General features: G+C 36.5%; 1 protein-coding gene and 1 long non-coding RNA gene across 4 annotated transcripts in view; both read right to left on the reverse strand.

The window, feature by feature from the left end:
• Positions 1 to 20,076, reverse strand: part of lipf (lipase, gastric) — a 42,541-nt gene that overhangs the window by 8,457 nt on the left and 14,008 nt on the right. Inside the window, exons 4-9 of one of the 3 annotated variants that reach the window (XR_012387526.1) lie at positions 8,147 to 8,345; positions 5,923 to 6,032; positions 5,526 to 5,662; positions 4,330 to 4,476; positions 3,212 to 4,238; positions 3,021 to 3,067 (exon numbers count right to left, since the gene is read on the reverse strand). Coding sequence is in view for 2 of the 3 variants with exons in the window: in NM_213404.1 (NP_998569.1) it covers positions 4,167 to 4,238; positions 4,330 to 4,476; positions 5,526 to 5,662; positions 5,923 to 6,032; positions 8,147 to 8,345 (665 nt within the window). In the remaining variant the exon portion in view is untranslated. 3 annotated transcript variants of the gene reach the window in all.
• Positions 490 to 1,826, reverse strand: LOC141376784 (uncharacterized). Its single transcript, XR_012387936.1, has 3 exons — positions 1,713 to 1,826; positions 732 to 1,137; positions 490 to 574 (listed from the first exon to the last, which is right to left on the reverse strand). It is a non-coding gene; the product is annotated as an uncharacterized lncRNA (long non-coding RNA).

Below are 20,076 nucleotides of genomic sequence, written 5' to 3' on the forward strand. Positions count from 1 at the left end.
CAACTTTGTTAATGAATGCAACAGCACACTGTAATATTAACTAGCATGAACTTTAATAAATTGAAGTATATTTACACACACATTAATAACAATTAAAAATAACACTAGGCGTTTCAGTTTCTCACTGATTATACCGGTTTTTGTTATAATAACCTGCATCATGGCTATCTATCCATCTATCTATTTACATGTTTGTGTACAGTGTGTCCTTTATATCACTTTTTTAATTATGAAAGTTACTAACAATAGGTTATTTCTCAGTTTCCTGTAAGGATGGAGTGACAGGAGAGATCAGCATGTTTCAAGTCGATGAGGAACTCAGAGAAGCTGCATAGCTTGAATAGGATGTTATTTATGCTAAAGATGACATGAGGATCCAGCTCATCTACAAACACTTCAAAATGATTCAGATCATTCAAGAGGAAGCCGACCATTTGTTTTCTCTTTTTACCTGCCAAGATGACTACAGATTTGAACAAAACACACACTCACCAACACACAACTTTTATTTTGATAATTGTTTAATGTAGTATTTTTACACTTTACTGTAAAGTAGGGCTGTCAAACTTAGTTCCTGGAGGGCCGTAACCCTGCACATTTTTAGTTTCAACCCTGCTTCAACACACTTAAGTGAAAGTTTCAAACAAACCTGAAGTTTGATCAGGTGTGTTTAATTAGGGTTAGAACTAAACTTTGCAAAGCTGCAGCCCTCCAGGAACTGAGTTTGACACCTGTGCTGTAAGGGAAATGTTTAACATTAATTTGTCAAATAAAATTTACAGTGCAAATAAGTGCAGTGCAAATGTCTAGTTACTTGTATTGAAATATTTCAGGGTTTTTCCTTGTTCATAATGAGATGGAGGTGGTAAATCCAACTTCATCATTACCCATCAAATGTTATCTCCTCTTTAATCCTTTGCTCAAACCTTTAGTAATGGGCAAAAAGCAAGCCATTGTGTAAAGCTGGTTGATGCTCGCTGTAATAGAGAGAGATGATGACTGTTCAGCTTATGTTGCTTAACCCTGCAGATGAGATGCTCAAAGTGGACCCTCAGCCGAGCGATGGACACTGTCTCCCTCACCTAGTTGCTCTTCCTTTGAACACACATATCATGTTGAAGGATGCAAGTTGTGGACCTAAATCAGATGTAATGGATGTAGATGTATAAATCAGAAAGAAATGAAACTGCTTTAAAATGTATTAGGTTTTACATATAAATATGTGTTCTTAACAGATTTGTTTCAACTTGATATTTGCATAATAAATGACATTAGAATGTTTAGTTTTAAACAGATAGCTATATTTCAATCTTATCAAATTTAAGCTATATATATATATATATATATATATATATATATATATATATATATATATACTTCAATTTATTAAAGTTCATGCTAGTTAATATTACAGTGTGCTGTTGCATTCATTAACAAAGTTGTAGATACTGCAGTATATACAGTATAATACAGTTTACTATAGTTAGTATGGTTCAAAAACGTAATATTATTTACTATAAATACTATTACAACTTATTTCATGTGGGTTGAATTGTATCTTTAGAACGATATAACATGATAGAAAGCAACTCCTACATAACTCATAACTGTTTCTTATATATAAAAAAAAAAACTAGAGAAGCACCTAGCACAGTCCTTAGCTTAGCTAACAGTATTGAACATATAGATAATTATTAAAAATCATAACTTACCCTCTGATTGCTCGAGGCCTCCAACAACGTGAGCTGCCCTGTGTCCTGACAAACAGAAACGCCCCATCTCATTGGCTGGCTCTAGCCAATAAACTGGCTTTGCTGCTCTTTTACTGGTATGTACATTTCCGCAAAATTAATGATTTTTAACAAGAATCTCTTCAGAAAAGAGTTGAAATAAACCCTAAATAATAAAATAATCGTGGGAAATGATTCTTTTGCACCTCAGACCTCAGTCCTGTTGGCTGCTGGCATTGTTCATTGGTCAGGCATCAGCCAATCAAACAGCTTTACACCTGCCCCGCCCCTCCCCCGCCCCGCGCTGCTCACGCCTCTGCATTTGCAAGTGCACAAATGGGTTCTGCTACAGAGATCGCGGGAGATGTGTAGCAAAAGTCAGAGCGCGGGAGATTTGTAGTTGTACTGACGAAACTGAGAGGTTGTGAGTGCCGACCTGTGGTTGTAGAGATAAGATGCAATCAAATTTGCCGTGCACACGTGTGTCTGTCATTTTGTATTTGTAAATGACATTTTACAAATACACAACTATTAATCTGCAACTTCCAATTTAAAACACAAGTGTGTGGATTGTTGTGTGTGTGTGCAAATCGAGGGATTCAGCTGTTCACATCAGAGCTGTAAGTGTACATTTCAACCTACACATACAAATATTATTATCACAAGTGCTCACATTTACATTTGCAAGCTCTCGAGTTACGCAACTGAATTACCTTCATATATTAGCCCCACTGTTTATTTTTTCCCCAATTTTTGTTCAACAGAGAAGATTTTTCAACACATTTCAGCACATAATAGTTTTAATAACTCATTTTTAATAACTAATTTATTTTGTCTTTGCCATGATGACAGTAAATATTATTTGACTAGATATTTTTCAAGACACTTCTATACAGCTTAAAGTGACATTTAAAGGCTTAACTAGATTAAATAGGTTAACTAGGCAGGTAAGGGTAATTAGGCAAGTCATTGTATAACAATAGTTTGTTCTGTAGACTATTGAAAAAAATATAGCTTAAAGGGGCGAAAAGTTTTGTCCTTAAGATAGTGTTTAAAAAATTTAAAGCTGCTTTTATTCTAGCTGAAATAAAAAAATAAGACTTTCTCCAGAAGAAAAATATTTTCAAACATACTGTGAAAATTTCCTTGATTTGTTAAACATAATTTGGGAAATTTTTTAAAAAAAAAGAAAAAAAATATTTAAAGAGGGGCTAATAATTCTGAATTTAACTGTATATCACAGAATAACAAAATATTGCAGTCAGATTTTTCAGTATCGTGCAGCCCTACCTTTTATTAATGAACTTTTTTTGTTGTTGCACACAAAACTTCATATTCTGAAGAGTGTTAAAAAAGCAGATATTGACATCCATAGTAAAAGGCACTACACATCCATAAAAGGCACTACACATAATATAAGTAATAATAAATTGTAGTAATAATACAATTTGAATGTGAAATATGCCTTGAAAAATCCATACCAGTATGCAAATATCTCCCCTCTTCCCCTGCTGTGAACACATCAGAAGCAATGTGGTCGAGCAGGTTCAGAGAAATGTTAAACCCATCTGAGTACAGCTGCAGGGTTTACCTAAAAGCCCCTATATTCTGACGCTTCAGTGCCTGTTTGATCACACTGATACAAACAAATTAAGTGAAAATAACTCTCACAAGCTCATAATATAGAGATGATTTAGAATAGGTTGCAGATCAAGGTCAAAAACAAGTGTCAGATAAGTTAGCTATGTTTCCATCCAGAAATGCTAATTAACTTTGCGCAAAACAGAAATATCGCATAAAAGACATGCGAATGAAGCAATGTTTTCATCCAACAAGTCAAAGAGTACAAAATCATCACTTCCTGGTTAACTGGTGCCAAATATCAACAGTAAAATCAGAATTTGCTGCAGTAGGAGAGACTACGTTATTTTTTTCTTCATCTAATAAATGACTTGCGCCTAAAAAGGCAATCCTGTCAATCCTGAACATGCGGTGGTGTTTGAATGAGTGAAACACAGAGCACAGACACTCTTGAGGTCATTAATAATATAATAACACTAAAAATGAAATGGTTAAGGCATTTTAGGATAACCAAAACAACATTTCAGATGTTTTACAATGTGCTCAGCCTGCTGCTCTGTCCATTCACACACGTTTTAATCATCACATGATCTCTTATAACAAAATCATATGACCTTTTTAATGCGCATGCTGGAATTTGTTTGGTAAAAGTGTTTCGACCGCAGTTTATGAGCATCTATTCTTATCAAATAAAAAGTTTATGCTACTCTGTTATGTTTTTTATGGGCATTTTCTAAATATATGTTCATCTTGAAGTTTCCATCAACAGGTTTTGTATGCGCACATCCAAAATGCGTATAAAAATAGGTGGATGGAAACGTAGCTATTGTGAGTTTTATTTAACTTTTTTTTTACCTGAGCCCAGTGAATCATGTTCTGGACGGAGGTTCCTGCTGGACAGTGTGTCGTATACACAGGTGTTCTACTCTGAAAGAGAAAAAAAAGATAGAAACATTCCCAAATGGGTAAAAAAAAGATAAAAAAAATAATGTCATTTGATAACACAAGTTTGCTCTACCATGTTCAGGTTCTTCTCATCAAAACCGCAGAGAAGAAAGAAGACGTTTCCACACAACACACTCAAAGGCTTCCTGCTGCAGAACTCAGTGGCGAAAAACTTGATCAGTTCATTCTGAGGAAAAAAGTCTTTTTGACCAAAGAGATCCTACAGAAGAAAAAAAAATCATTATTACAAGTGAGGATATTATAACTTGCTTGTGGCTTTTAAGTTCATTTCAACATTTCTTTGTAGATTGGGCCACAATCATCAAAACTTTTAAATGAATACATCTTTGTTTTTCTGTGTCATTTTTGTATTTTCTGAGCAAAAAAAAAAAAAGTGTAAAAAATTGTTTACATCCCAAACAATCTTGTCATTTAAACAAAAAATCATTGTATGAAATTATAAAGGACTTTGTTTGAGGATCACAGTTCAGCCCCTATATATGAAGCAATACTTTCTACCTTAAACATTTCCCTATCTCTAGGTTCTAACCATTTGTTTTTAATTTCAGTTATAACCAAATTTAGTATGATCACCTATTCCTTTTGGTTTTAATAAATATGGGTAGGAATAAATAAGTATACCACTGTTCTGTTATACAGAATGATGATGGAAGCCATAATTTGTCATTTTTTTATTTTCAGAAATATTATTTGACATACGAGTACTGTAGACTTTTACTTGACCTATTATCCTTTCTAAAGAATAAATACAACATTTTAAAAATGTATTAACAGTATTAGGGTCAGAAGTTGAATCATTAAATATAAAAAAACACAGATTAGTCTTCATTGTATAAATAATCCAATATAATTTGTTTCTTAAACCTACAGATTATTCAATTTCTTGTACCCGAATGCTTTAAACTCTCATGAAATGCTCACAGACACAGACATCTCATTCACTCATTTCCCTTTGGCTTAGTCCCTTATTTATTAGGAGTGATCACAGCGGAATGAACCGCCTAATATTTCAGCATATGTTTTACCCAGTGGATGCCCTTTTAGCCATAATGCAGTACTGGAAAATACCCATACACTCTCACATTCACACACACACTCATACTCTACAGCCAACTTAGTTCATCCAAATCACCTATACCACATGTTGTTGGACTGTAGAGGAAACAAGAGCACCCGGAGAAACCCACACAAACACAGAAAGAACATGCAAAATGCTGAAAGCATATATTGTGCAGCCCAACTGCTTACCCAAATCAGAAACTCTGGAATTACTGACAGTTTGGTCATCGGGCTTTTGGTCATCCCCACTGTGGCAACAGGAGCCAGTGCAAAGAACATCTTGATTTTGCTGGCCAGCTCAGGCATTGTGGAGAAAGCCATGAATGCTGAAAAAAAAATGTAAAAAGGGAAGTTACACACCAACAAGTCATGCATAGCAAACAAAAAAGAAAAGTGTACTGTAACTGCTGGAAACTGATATATTAGCACATTATAAAATGTGCATTGTATTTGCCTACTGTGCAAAAAAAATTCATAATGAACGACATCTCTGAGCTGATTTTCTAGACTATTGATTTGATGAATACCAGTCCAGAGCCACATTCTTACAGATCAAAATAATCCATGGGTAGAGAATTGGTGATACCTATTGTTGTTCCCTGAGAATGGCCCACGTAAAAGATTTGTTCCTGGCCAGTCATCTTTGTGATGAAGTTTATCACTGCAGGAAGATCCTTTTTAGCCATTTCATCATGACTGCCATACGCACACGCAAACACACACACACACACACACACACACACACACACACACACACACACACACACACACACACACACACACACACACACACACACACACACACACACACACACAGAGAGAGAGAGAGAGAGAAAGAGATAAAGAGAAAAACAGATTTACAGTTCTGGAAGGTACATTATTAACTCAACAGAGAATTCCCAAAATAAGAATGAGATTTGCATGTCCTGGAGGAAATAGCAAAGGTTTGCAAGGCAATAATAAGAATAATGCTAGAGTTTGAGAGAGAACTATCATGGTTTCAAAGATATCATTTCCAAAGAGGAAATAAATAAAATATAAATCATAATTAAATATACGATTACTATATACAGTTCACTTCAAAAGTGATAGTAATGATGTGTAATACAATGTTACAAAAGATTACTATTTCAAAAATATATGATCTGATCTAATCTAAACCATGCATGTATCAAAAAAGAGATGAAACTTTATCATATTTTACTGTAGTAAATTATTTCAAAAAATTTATTTCTGTATATACTCCGAGCACACATACAGTATATATGATGTAAATTCAAAGTCTTATCTTGGATGCAATTAATCATGATGAATAGTTTGACAGCACTAATTACTGCAGAAAATAACTCATTTAAACTATTAAATGTAATCTTAATTAGCCAATAATTGCTAGGACAGTAATGAATTAAATGTTCTTTATTAACTTAGTATTGTGCATTAGTGTGGCCACTAATCTGGCTATCATTACGTTTATCTATTCAATTACAATTCCAGTTGTGAATAGGCCTTAAATAGAACATTATGTAAGATTTTATTTTCATCAAAATATCTAAAAAAACAACACTCAAATATTTTTAAAGTAAAATACTGTCAGGGTGGCACGGTGGCTCAGTGATTAGTACTGTTGCCTTACAAGAAGGTGGTAGCTGGTTCAAGTCCCGGCTGGGTCAGTTGGCATTTCTTCCTCCGGGTGCTTCCCCCACAGTCCAAAGACATGCACTATAGGTGAATTGGATAAACTAAATTGGCCGTAGTGTATGAGTGTGTGTATGTGAATGTGAGAGTGTATGGGTGTTTTCCAGTACTGGGCTGCAGCTGGAAGGGCATTTGCTGCGTAAAACATACAGTATGCTGGAATAGTTGGAGGTTCATTCCGCTGTGGCAACGCCTAAAAAATATAGGACTAGGCTGAAGGAAATTGAATGAATGAATAAAATAATGTTATATTTTGCAGACATATGTACTTTATCAACGATTTTAAAAATTCATAGAAAAAAAGAATCATGACAAAACTGGAAGGGTTGGAGTGGACTGTGGTATAATAAAAGCTCTGCTGCTTTTGTATTTATCAGCGCTCTTTCACTTTGACGACTTTCAGCTGGGGATAGACGATTAATCAAATTGAAATTGCAAACATGATTAAGCAAAGCTGGGATTGTCATGCACATCTTCTCATGGAAACATGGTGTGATTAGTACTAAATCTCCGGCAAAGGCCAAAGGGCGTTCTCACAAACATACTCAAATTCATATGAAGAAACCCACCAAATCCCCTGGGGAAAATAGTGGCTGCTAAATAAACAGAAGATTTAACTGCTATCATTGATTCAGCATGACTAATAAACACACGACTATCTATCATCTAACAGAAGAATTCATGTCAGACACTCGACTGCTATTTAGGCAAGTTTAAAGTAAAAACATTTTATTTATTTTTACATGCAGTATTTACTATAGCCATAGTTCACTGAGGAGCTTCAAGAATATCTCAATGTCATCAACAAACTAAACCAAATTAAAATTAACAGATTTTTTTTTGCGTAGCTTATCAGTGTATCAATGGTACATTCATACAAGATGTGGATGAAGCATCAAGCATGAGCGATTTACATGTTTAGTCAATGCATAGATGCAATTAGATATCTGTATTGCAATTTACGCAAGGTGGTGATTCCACACTCAGTCACAATGTTATCAAACTACACCTTTGTTAGTTTAGAATACAACCCTCTAGTGGTGAAATGACATGCTGCGCCTTTAAATATGTTGAATATTACACACCACTTCCATAAAAATGTTAGTTTTGTATACCTGAACTTCCAGTATTCTTTCTGTCTTGGGTCAAGGCTGACATGTTTGCAGGACCAGGTGTTCCCGCGACTGTTCCCGATCCATACATCAAATCCAGCATCAGCTAAAACGAATCCCAGACTGTTGTTGGGCAGGTTTGTCACCCAGTTACTTCCAGCAGCGAGAAGACCGTGTTGGAGAAACACTACAGGCTTGACTTCTGTAATAAAAAATCAACGACAATAAAACTTTTAAGTATATTTATGTACTGTACAGATGGTGTGAAATGTAATAAAAATGACTCAATTAAAGTATATGGGCAAAAAATACTTGATTAAAAAGTAAATATGTTCAGCTTTAAAAGGTTAGTATGTATTTATAGGGTAAATACTGTATAGGTTTGCTTAAAATACCAAATGTCCAAAAAAAATTATACTTACATCTATCTACACTACCTGACAGTATTGTCGCCTATTCAAGTTTTAGAAACAACAAATAATAACTTGACTTCTAGTTGATCATTGTGGTATCAGAAGTGGCTTATATTAAAGGCAAAGGCCTCTAGATTACACTCATTGTACCAAAATGAAATATGATCATGTCTTGATTTTTAATTAGGACAGTAAGGTCTGGCTTTACTTAGACAAAAGTCTTCACACTTAACAGAAATAATGTACAGTATAGATTATAAAGTCATGCTGCAGTGGAAAAGATTTATTATTGTGTCTGACTCCCATGAGCTTGGAAGACTGCATCGATACATCAATGACTCAAATAACTTATCAAAGAAAGCTGTCTTGCAGGACTCCCAGAGTTTATCAAGATTCTTTGGATTAATCTTCAATGGCTCCTCCATCTTACCACAGACACTCTCAATAACATTCATATCAGGTGACTGGGCTGGCCAATCCTAGAGCACCTTGACCATGCTTGCCTTCAGGAACTGAAGGCTGAAGTATTAGGAGCCCTATCTTGCTGAAGAATTTGCCCTCTCCTGTGGTTTGTAATGTAAAGGGCAGCACAAATGTCTTGATACCTCAGGCTGTTGATGTTTCCATTCACTCTGCAGATCTCTCACATGCTTCCATACTGAATGTGACCCCAAACCATGATTTTTCCCTTACCAAACCTGACTGATTTATGTGAGAATCTTGGGTCCATGCAAGTAACAATAGGTCTTCTGTAGTATTTGTGATGATTGTGATGCAGTGTAACAGATGATTCATCAGAAAAATCTACCTTCTGCCACTTTTCAAAATGATCAACCAGAAGTCAAGTTATTGTTTGTTGCTCTTACAAATGAGATTGATGACAAGACTTTTGTCAGGTAGTGTATATAGAACAATTAAAATGCTGCAGAGTGGAGAACAAAAATATAGCCCTACTCTGTCCTATTTATGTCACTATACAATAGTCAATATATAAATAAAATGCTGTTTATCCACTTCTGGTAATATTGCAAAGTGTGCTTTACGAATAATGTAACACAGAATATTCCTTAAACACTTTGGGGCGATTTGTAAGAACAAAGGAAAAAATGACTGAAAACAAGGCAGCTTTTTTGTTCATTTTTGTCATGATTAAATAAATCTTATGGTTTAAATGACAATTTTAACAGCATTTTTTGAAGAAAAATCCTCAGTCAACACACTCAAAAATGTTTGTTTTACTCAAACATAAAGCTATAAAATGCAAATGCTGACAAACATCACATTTAATTGTGTTCTCTTCATTTTGTCAATGGCTGTATGGAAAGCTGAAACGATGCTTTTTAAACACACAAAAACACAACACATGTCAACCATGCAATTGATTGTCCGCTAACCATTTTTAATGTGAATAAAATAACATTTAAATATGTTACTACAACTTTTTTTAGTTAAAAACAGTCGTGAGGAGTAAAAAAAGTATGATTTCTTCAGAAATGTGCTCAAGTAAAAGTACATGCAGCCAGTTTGAATTGTAAATAAGTACATTTCCAATACCCACAACTAATACTAGTACAGTAATTAATTACACTTTCTCATGTAACTTATAAACCCCCCGCTGTGTAGCTTTTTTTTAAATTACATGTGTTGCCAGCAGAGGGAGTGTGTGTATATGTTTTATATGGATAATACCATCCCTTCTTTTTTGGGAACTTTATCTGAATATCTGTCAGAAACAGGAAGTGAGCTGGTCCTCTTGGTAGCACAAACAGACCTTGGGCTGATAGCATTGTTTGACTTCATACCAGCCATTCCAAAAACCCTGCAACGTATACAGCAAGGCTTTGGCAATGGTGCAGAGATTTAACATTTTACATAACTGCAAAATAATCCCAAGACGGCAGTTGCACAATGAGGAATGAAAAGGTTTATGGGAAATGAAGTACAAAAGAAGAACAGAAGAAAATCTATTATAAAAGGACTATTATAGTAGTCTAAAACCATAAAATTACAATCCTTTTTTATTACTTAACATAAACATAAAGTGATAAAGCTATCCTTTATTTCAGATAGTTGGCAAGGAAAATAACATTTTATTTGAGTTTTATTTAACTTGCACTCAAATAAAAGTTAAGTACAAAAGACTATTAAAGTTCACTCAGCTTAGTCACTGATTTTATCAAGGGTCACCACAGCAGAATGAACCACCAATTACTCTTGTACATGTTTTATGCAGAGGAATGTCCTTCCAGCCAAAACTTAGTGGTTATTTAAAGGTGCCTTATAAAGAACCATTGTTTCCCTGTTCTCATGTAATTTCTGCGAGTGTGAAAACCTGGTGAAACTAGGCCCATCAGAACACAAAAAAAGACTGTTACATGACTTATGTGGCACGCCTTCAAGATTTGTATGTTCTTTAGGTCACATTCTGGAGCAGCCATAGAGCAGCCGTGTCATCAGCAGATCAAAGTCAAAACACAGACTGAAATATTTCTCTGGGGTCATTAATATGCATGCCTCAGGCTGCGTTAGACAATGTTTCCTAGAGAGACAACAATACCATTTTCCTCCCTTGGTTCTTTTTAAGTTTATATCAAACTAACTTTGTATGTGGGACTCTTATTTTGAGAACAGGAGATGCAGATTGTTTTTTAACCGTAAAGTGTGTTTAACACTTTCATGTGTGAGTTTTAAATACTCCAGCTGACCCTCCTGCGTGATTTTTTTTGTGATCGTTACTCAGGGTGCTTTCACACCTACACTTTTGTTTCGGAACGTGTCTCGTTTGCCCAGTTAGTGCCAAAGTAATCGCTCAGAGATCGCTTGAATGAGGTGGTCTTGGCTCGATTGACATGAACCCTGGAGCGGTTCGATTGCAGTGAGAAAGCGATCCGATCCGAGCGCGGTTATATCACAGTGTTTTATGGATATGTAATAGGCATACCGCTATATGAAGAGAGAATTATGAGTATGGCGGGAAGTTTCGCGAGTCTCCGGATGCCCGCAAATGAGTGATGATCTCCCGGTAATCTCGCGTCTCCCTCCCGGTCCTCAAATAGGCATCGTCGCGCACCCTTCTCACCCCTCCCCACCGCATCTCTCCTCAGACACGTCGCGCACCCTGTAAATCACCACCAAACCACCACCTCTCCTGACAGCTGAGCGGGACGCTGCAAAATACACCCTGACACTCTGACCAATGTGAGGAGAGTTTACTCGCGTGAACCGCTCCAAGAGCAAAGAGCAACAATGTAACATTTGTAATCTCTGTTTCGGAACAACTAAATCGATTCACAAGTGTGAAAGCACCCAAAAGTAGGTTGCACACCAGAAGCGTGACCCACCAGCCCAAATGATCTATTTATATGTTGTATTTTGTTTATTTTTGCTCTTTTTAGTATTGTCAAATGTTCTAATTATATTGTTACATTTCTGATACTCCGATTTCCAAATATGTGATAGAACATATATTTTGTCTTGTGACGCAGTGGCGGGTTAGGTAGTGCTGTCGCCTCACAGCAAGAAGGTCTCTGGTTCTAGCCTCGGCTGGTTAAGTTGGCGTTTCTGTGCGGAGTTTGCATGTTCTCCCTGCGTTCACATGGGTTTCCTCCGAGTGCTCCGGTTTCCCCCACAGTAAAAATCCTTGCGGTACTGGTGAATTGGGTTTGGCTATGTAGTGTATGAGTGCGTATGAATGTTTCCTAGAGATGGGTTGCAGCTGGAAGGGCATCCGCTGCGTAAAACATTTGCTGGATAAGTTGAATGTTCATTCCGCTGTGGCGACCCCAGATTACATTTTTACAAAGGATTAAGACGAAAAGAATAAATGAGTACATTTTGTCTTTAAACAGCTTAATAATAATCGTATTATTTGTTATATGATGGCTAATGGGCACCGCCATTGTTTCTATAAGGCAGAGGTGTCCAAACTCGATCCTGGAGGGCTGGTGTCCTGTAGATTTTAGCTCCAACTTGCCTCAACACACCTGCAAGGATGTTTCTAGAAAGCCTAGTAGGAGCTTGATTAGCTAGCCCAGGTGTGTCTGATTGGGGTTGGAACTAAACTGTGCGAAACACCGGCCCTCTGCAGGACTAAGTTTGGACATGCCGGCTATAAGGCATACATGTGATCGGAAATTAACAAGAAGTATTTATTTTATTTACAAATTACACATTAATAGGTATTTTATTAACAACTACCCCTACCTTAATTGTAAACCCAACCCTCACGGTAATGTAAATGTATTATGTGTAAATCTAAAATGTATTGTTTGTTGTACAGTGTCACTAAAATGATGCTATATTAAGGTGAGTATCCTCAGCTGTATCCCATCTGACTTTACCCTCTACTGAAAAGTGGTGAAGTCTAAATGGGATATAGCTTAATATACTTCTTCTACTTCGTTAACTTCCGATCGCAGCTGTATCCCTTCTAGCAACATCAGCAGAAGAGATCCAAGCTGCTGGATTTACGTTATGTTTTTTTCAGAATTTTCTTCTGAAATACATGAAGGTAAGCAACTGTTTATCTGGGAGATGAATTAAGATAAGATTCTAGTAACATTAACAGTGTGTATCTTAGGTGAACAAAGCACATTATCCAGTTATATTGAAAAATAACTTCCATAGACTCTCTACAGACACCTGTGTGTATTTTACAAACCTTAAATGCTATGTTTTACTTGTAGTTATGTCAATTTGAATGTCTGTAACCTAAAATAAATGTAATTTGTTTGCAAGCAATTGTGATTTATGACAAGCGCTGCACACATCTTTCTGTGTCTCAGTGTGCGCCATCAGATTTGAATTTTAGCAGTTGATGAAGTGCACTCTGAACGTTTTAATCACACTGGTGTGATTATATGCTTCAGGGACCAGCCAAGGCCAAGTGTATCTGTCTGCGGACTGCAAGACGGGGGCGTAACATGAAAGGGGTCTAAAACTTGTAGTAGAGGTGTAACTTGCAGTTATCGAGATCCAATTCAACTATGCAAGATGTCACAAAGAAATGCTATTGGCAAGAGGAGGAAATACATTTCAGAGTACATTTTCAGCAAATGTTTTCATCCATCATCTCCAAATATATCCACATTCTATTAATTTGATATTTTATTCATTCATGCAACTCCACTCACTGACTTCTTTGTCTGTTTTGCTTACTCTGGGATGCCCCCTGTGGTTGCAAATAACAGTACAATGGCGAGCGTGTCGAGTATAAAAGCCTCTGCAACTCGCAGCTGTACATGCACACTGGAGTAGGTGCAGGCATTAATACTGAGATGGCTGGGTTTAGGTGGGTGAAGATGTAGATTTTAATAACGAATAGTTGGGTTTAGGTGTGGAGTAGGCATAGATCTTAATAACTGTAATGGGTACAGTGCCATCTAGCCGACAACATAGTTTTGACGTGGGTCATGATAACTTCAAGTTACACCTACAAGGTACGTCCCCTTCACAAATTTTAAATTGCACGTTTAAAATTTGTGTCAATTACTCAGCTGTAATTTTTGAGAGAGAGCACAGCTTATTCATATTTTCTACCGTTCCAAATATGGTCAATATGGACCTTCTGATTCTAGAAATGTTTTATGCAAATGAAATGAGAATATAAAACCATTTCTGAAGATTTTTTTTAACTTACCTAATTCACATACCTAATATGTACATATTAAAGTATTACTTAACTTATTTAATCAATTAAGTACATGGCATCTTTAATCTAACTGAAGTTGTTTCTGATGGCTGCGATTGCTAAAGTTACCACAATAGCCACATAAACCAAAATACAGAGGCACCATTCCAAACACTGTCTTTTACTTTTACTTTCAAATTCACCATAGTGAGAGACTATGTGTAAAAAGCATTTGTACATCTTCTATACTTATAATAACTTTGAAATCTTCAAACACTAACAATGCCAATATCTTAGATGTAGATGTTAGATGTTGATGTTAGTAGATGTTCGGTACCAAATCTAGCTAAAATGTGTTTTCTGTATGCTTGTGGTTTACATGGACAGAAATTTGTACAACGGGTATGACCTAAAGTTGTAATCTATTAGGGGCTGATCACACGCCTTTACATTCCAAAATGTGAATCGTATCTCACTGCCTTTTTTGTTGACAAGAAAAAAAGAAGTGCGGTGCGCATTTTATGTTGCTAGGCAACAACTGAATCAGCTGGGTAATGTTGAATGTTGAAATGTCATTTTAACAAAAACCTCGCCTCTGCTTTTATTTGATCGGAGAATGAAACAGATTTTATTGACGTAACACGCTTTTTCCACTCTGATTTGACTTTTTTCAACTCCAAGAGCACGGCGTGCAAGGACAAAAACGAGAGGCGTGCAAGGCGTATAAGTAGCAGGCAAAATGCTTGCTGCCATTAGTAAATTAATTTAAAAAAGGGCCTTAACGCAAAAAGTGCGTTCGGTTTGTAATTCCTTGTAATTCAAAACACTTAAAACTCTTTTCTCATGCAAATTTTGCCACAGGTTTCCTGTGAGGGTTGGTGACTAGCCACCGGGCTCCAAGCCTGCTCACCCCCTTATTAGGTGTTCGATCATATTAACCTCTTTCCGGTTGGGTTTAGGAGTAGGGGTAGGGCTGCACAATAAGTGATTTTTACTCTATAAAATATATTTGGTCTATGGAGAGTCCTCATAAACCTTCCATACCAAAGTGGGTGTGAATGTGTGTGTAACACGTACTTAATTTTGTGCTTTTGTGATTGTTTCTTACATTTACAGAATGCAAATACAGTATAAATTACTTTAATATTTAAAGGAGCGATGCGACAACTTACAACTTGACAAAGCCCTGATAAAAAGCTCTAAAATAATATAGACATATGCAAATATGTAACATAATTCATGCTAGGATTTTACAGATATACAAAATATACATGTACATTCAACATATATTATGAAATAGTGCAAAAAATAGTTTACAAATTCATTTTCAGTCATTAGAATTACAAATAGAAACATACACTCACCCACCACTTTATTGGTGGTCCAACTGCTTGTTCATGCAAATTTCTAATCAGCCAATGACATGGCAGCAACTCACTGCAATTAGGCATGCAGACATGGTCAAGAGGATGTGCTCAAACCGAGCATCAGAATGGGGAAGAAAGGTGATTTAAGTGACTTCAAACATGGCATGATTGTTGGTGTCAGATGGGCTGGTCTGAGTATTTCAGAAACTTCTGGTCTACTGGGATTTTCACGCACAACCATCTGATGGGCTACAGCAGCAGAAGACCACACATGATGCCGGTTGAGTCTACAATTAGCACAGGCTCACCAAAATTGGACAATAGAAGATTGGAAAAACGTTGCCTGGTACTATGCGTTTTATATACAGGAAATGTTCACACTTGGCTATATATTAGATTGCTTTATGGGTCACAAAACAGATAATTAATCATAAAAACTCCAAACTGCACGCATACATTAAGACAATGATTTTTCTGTCAGCCAAATTGACTAAAATCGGCTGAAAATGTACAACTAAAGCCAACATTCAAATGAAATTAATGGCAAAGCACATCATTAAACTAATGGAATTGACAATTAAGCCAATTTAAAATATTAAATAAGTCTTATGGTTAATTTACAGAACAAAAAGTTTTCTTGTGTTAATTATCATTCATTCATTTATTCATTCACTCATTCTTTCATTGTCTTTTCATCTTTAGTCCCTTTATTAACCTGGGGTCGCCACAGTGGAATAAACCGGCAACTCACCCAGCATTTACTCAGCGGCTACCCTTCCAGCTGCAACCCATCACTGGGAAACATACACACACACACACTACGTACAATTTAGCTTACCCAATTCACCAATAGCGCATGTCTTTGAACTTGCGGGGGAAACAGGCGGAAAACATGCAAACTCCACACAGAAATGCCAACTGACCCAGCCGAGGCTCGAACCAGAAACCTTCTTGCTGTGAGGAAAACATACTACCCACTACACCACCATGCAGCCCACAAAAATGATAATAAATAGGTATTAAAATGCTTAGTTCATTTTCATTTCACTGTTTACATTTTTCATTTATTTTTGTCAAGATCTTGATCTTTTATTATCACTGGATTTTTTGAGCAAAAGACTGCTAACAAAATATTAAATAGTATTAATATAGTTTTTTTTTTTACTTTTCTATTTAAATGAATACATTAACAATAAACAATATTATTTTAATTAATAAAGATATATTAAAATGTGGGCGACGCAGTGGTGCAGTAGGTAGTGTTGTCGCCTCATAGCAAGAAGGTCTCTGGTTCGAGCCTCGGCTGGGTCAGTTGGCGTTTCTGTGTGGAGTTTGCATATTCTCCCTGTGTTCGTGTGGATTTTCTCCGGGTGCTTCGGTGTCCCCCACAGTCCAAAACATGCGGTACAGGTGAATTGGGTAGGCTAAATTGTTCGTAATGAATGAGTTTGTATGGATGTTTCCCAGAGATGGATTGCAGCTGGAAGGGCATCTGCTGTGTAAAACATACGCTTGATAAGTTGGCGGTTCATTCCACTGTGGTGACCCCAGATTAATAAAGGGACTAAGCCGAAAAGAAAATTAATGAGTGAATGAATAGTAAAATGTAACCAGTCTTTAACCATTAATATATTAATAATACCTAAAAAACACAAATGTCAAAACTACAGAAAATGTTGAGAAAAGCAAGATCAAGTGCATCTTCTCAGGTGGAGCTGTCTTTGTAATATCTCACTTTGTGCTGAAAAACTTTGTCAGTCCCTGGTGTTTTTCCGAGTCATGCAGCTCAGTGTCTCGTGTGACTTAGAGAACTGGGACAGCAGGAAATGAGTGGCATCTCCTGTGTTTTCCAGCTCACAGTTTCACTGCTCATCACACTCATCTTCACACCAACAAACAAACAGCTTGATGCTTCTTTACTTATTAATCACATCTCAGAATTCATTATTAACATTTACCAGCTCCTAGCATCCACAGACACAAGCGCGCACACACGCAGACAGCTTCAATGTGGTCTTCAAAACTCCCCAGCGTCCTGATTACGTACGGTTGTAAATGTAGCGAACGCATTTCCACATGCTCATTTGCATAAGCCAATTTTATTCTGAAGGTCAAACACAAGAGCGCAGGCAGTAACACCGCTAATCTAATACAATGAGTGAAAAGCAAAGATGCACAAGGCCGAAGTTTCTCAAAGGCCCTCAAATCCTCCAGCAGAGGGATTTGTGTCGGGAAAATGTATTCTCATTTAGAATAACACCAGACATTGTGTTAGCAAAGCGAGGGAGAGTGGAAGCTGATGTATGGCTGTTGAATTGGTTTTCCGCTCCAGTGACGTCCCTGGTGAGATTAGTGTGAGAGCATGAGCTTTAGAGATCTCACTGCTCATTAATGAAAGACGGGGAGCACTAAATATCAAAACTGAATACTGATTCCAGAAGCGCTATTGTACAGGAGGAGATCATGAATGGCACAAATGACACTCCTCCGAAATGAACTGATTGATGAGCAAGCTGCTTTGTCATCATAGAGATGCCTTTGTTACTTAAATGTGTCTATCTAGAGATACACCTATAGAACCTACATGACATAATGGTAATATCTTCAGTTAATATACAGGCCACTTTATTAGGTATACCTTACAAGTACTGGTTGGACCCTGGTTTGCTTTCAGCACTGCCTTAATCCTTTGTGGCATTAATTCAACAAGGTACTATTCCTTAGAGATTTGGGGCCATATTAGCCAAAGGTGCTTTATTGGATTGAGTTCTTGTGGATGTGGAGGCCATTTGAGTATAGTAAAATCATTGTTATGTTCAAGAAACCAGTCTGCGATGATTTACACGTTATGACATGGTTTGTTATTAATCTGCTGGAAGTAGCCAATAGAAGATGGGTACACTGTAGTCATAAAGGGGTGGATATGGTCAGCAACGATACTCAGGTGGGCTGTGGCATTGACACCATGCTCAATTAGTACTAATTGGCCCAAAGTGTGCCAAGAAAATTTCCCCCACACCATTACATCACCCCCACCACCAGTCTAAATTATTGACAAAAGGCAGGATGGATCCATGCTTTCATGTTGTTGATGCCAATTTCTTACTCTCGCATCTGAATGTTGCAGCAGAAATCAACTCATCAGACCAGGCAACGTTTTTCCAATCTTCTATTGTCCAATTTTGGTGAGCCTGTGCAAATTGTAACCTCAGTTTCCTGATCTTACTTGACAGAAGTGGCATCTGGTGTGGTCTTCTGCTGCTGTAGCCCATCTGCTTCAAGGTTGGACGTGTTGTGCATTCAGAGAGGCTCCTCTGCAAACCATACAAGTGGTTATTTGAGTTACTGTCGCCTTTCTATCAGCTCGAACCGGTCTGCCCATTCTCATCTGACCTCTCACATCAACAAGACATTTGCGCCCACAGAACTGCCGTTCACTAGATAATTTCTCTTTTTTAGAATCATTCGCCGTAAACCCTAGAGATGGATGTGCGTGAAAATCCCAGTTAATCAGCAGTTTCTGAAATACTTTTTATATTTTATTTTTAGGTTTATATTTTATAGTTCTGTGTTTTAGTAAACTATAATATTGTTTAATTCTGTAAACTACTTTTTTTCTAATTTATAATAGATCAATAGATAGAGGAGTTATAAATATATAAATAATAATAAAAAACTATATGGCATGTGACAGGTTAACATACATTCCTGTAATGGACAAAATATCACTATGCCATAGAGTGCATTGACTCAATATTTTCAATTGTTCCCTAATATCTAGTAGGTGTGTGGCTTAGGTAAGCACAAAATGTATCCAGTTTTATATGCTCCCTGCATTTTAAAAGTTTGGTTTTGACCATATTAGGGATGCTCATGAATATTAATAAGCTTCACTCTGATGTTGCAGCTTGTATCTGTGCCTGCTCTCATGCACTCACACACACATACAGCATAATGTACTCTGAATTAAACACATGCATAATTATCATACTTTATTTGTCAAATAATAATAAAAAAAAACTGTATAGATTCCTTGTTAGACGATAATCATTTCAACCAAAGTGGTTGAGAGGTTAATTTTAGCTAAAGTGTACAAGGTGTGAGCGAATTAAATGAAAGTTTGCTCCTGAGTTGTGCTGAGGATAAAATACAAGCTATATTACATTTAATCTTGGGGGCTGACAGAGATGTATTTAGTGTATATGAAAAATTAAATTAGAAATCAGAAATTAATATAAACCTTAACTAAACAGATGAGTTTCTGAAGTTTATCGGTATCATTTCACTATAAATATCACAATAAGAGCTGAGTGATATGACACGATGCATAAATGTGCATTTAACACATTATTTAGTCTATATATGTCTGTTGCCTCATTACAAACATAAGCCAGACCCCCTAGTTTTTCGTGATTTAGCGCTTGCTTAATCCAACGCAAAATCAAGAAAAAGTCCCAAAGTTTTGCGGCCCTGCAAAATTTTTAATTAAACGCAAAATAATCACAAAAAAAATTAAATAATCTC

This window comes from Danio rerio, chromosome 12, assembly GCF_049306965.1.
Source record: "Danio rerio strain Tuebingen ecotype United States chromosome 12, GRCz12tu, whole genome shotgun sequence".
NCBI lineage: Eukaryota > Metazoa > Chordata > Actinopteri > Cypriniformes > Danionidae > Danio > Danio rerio.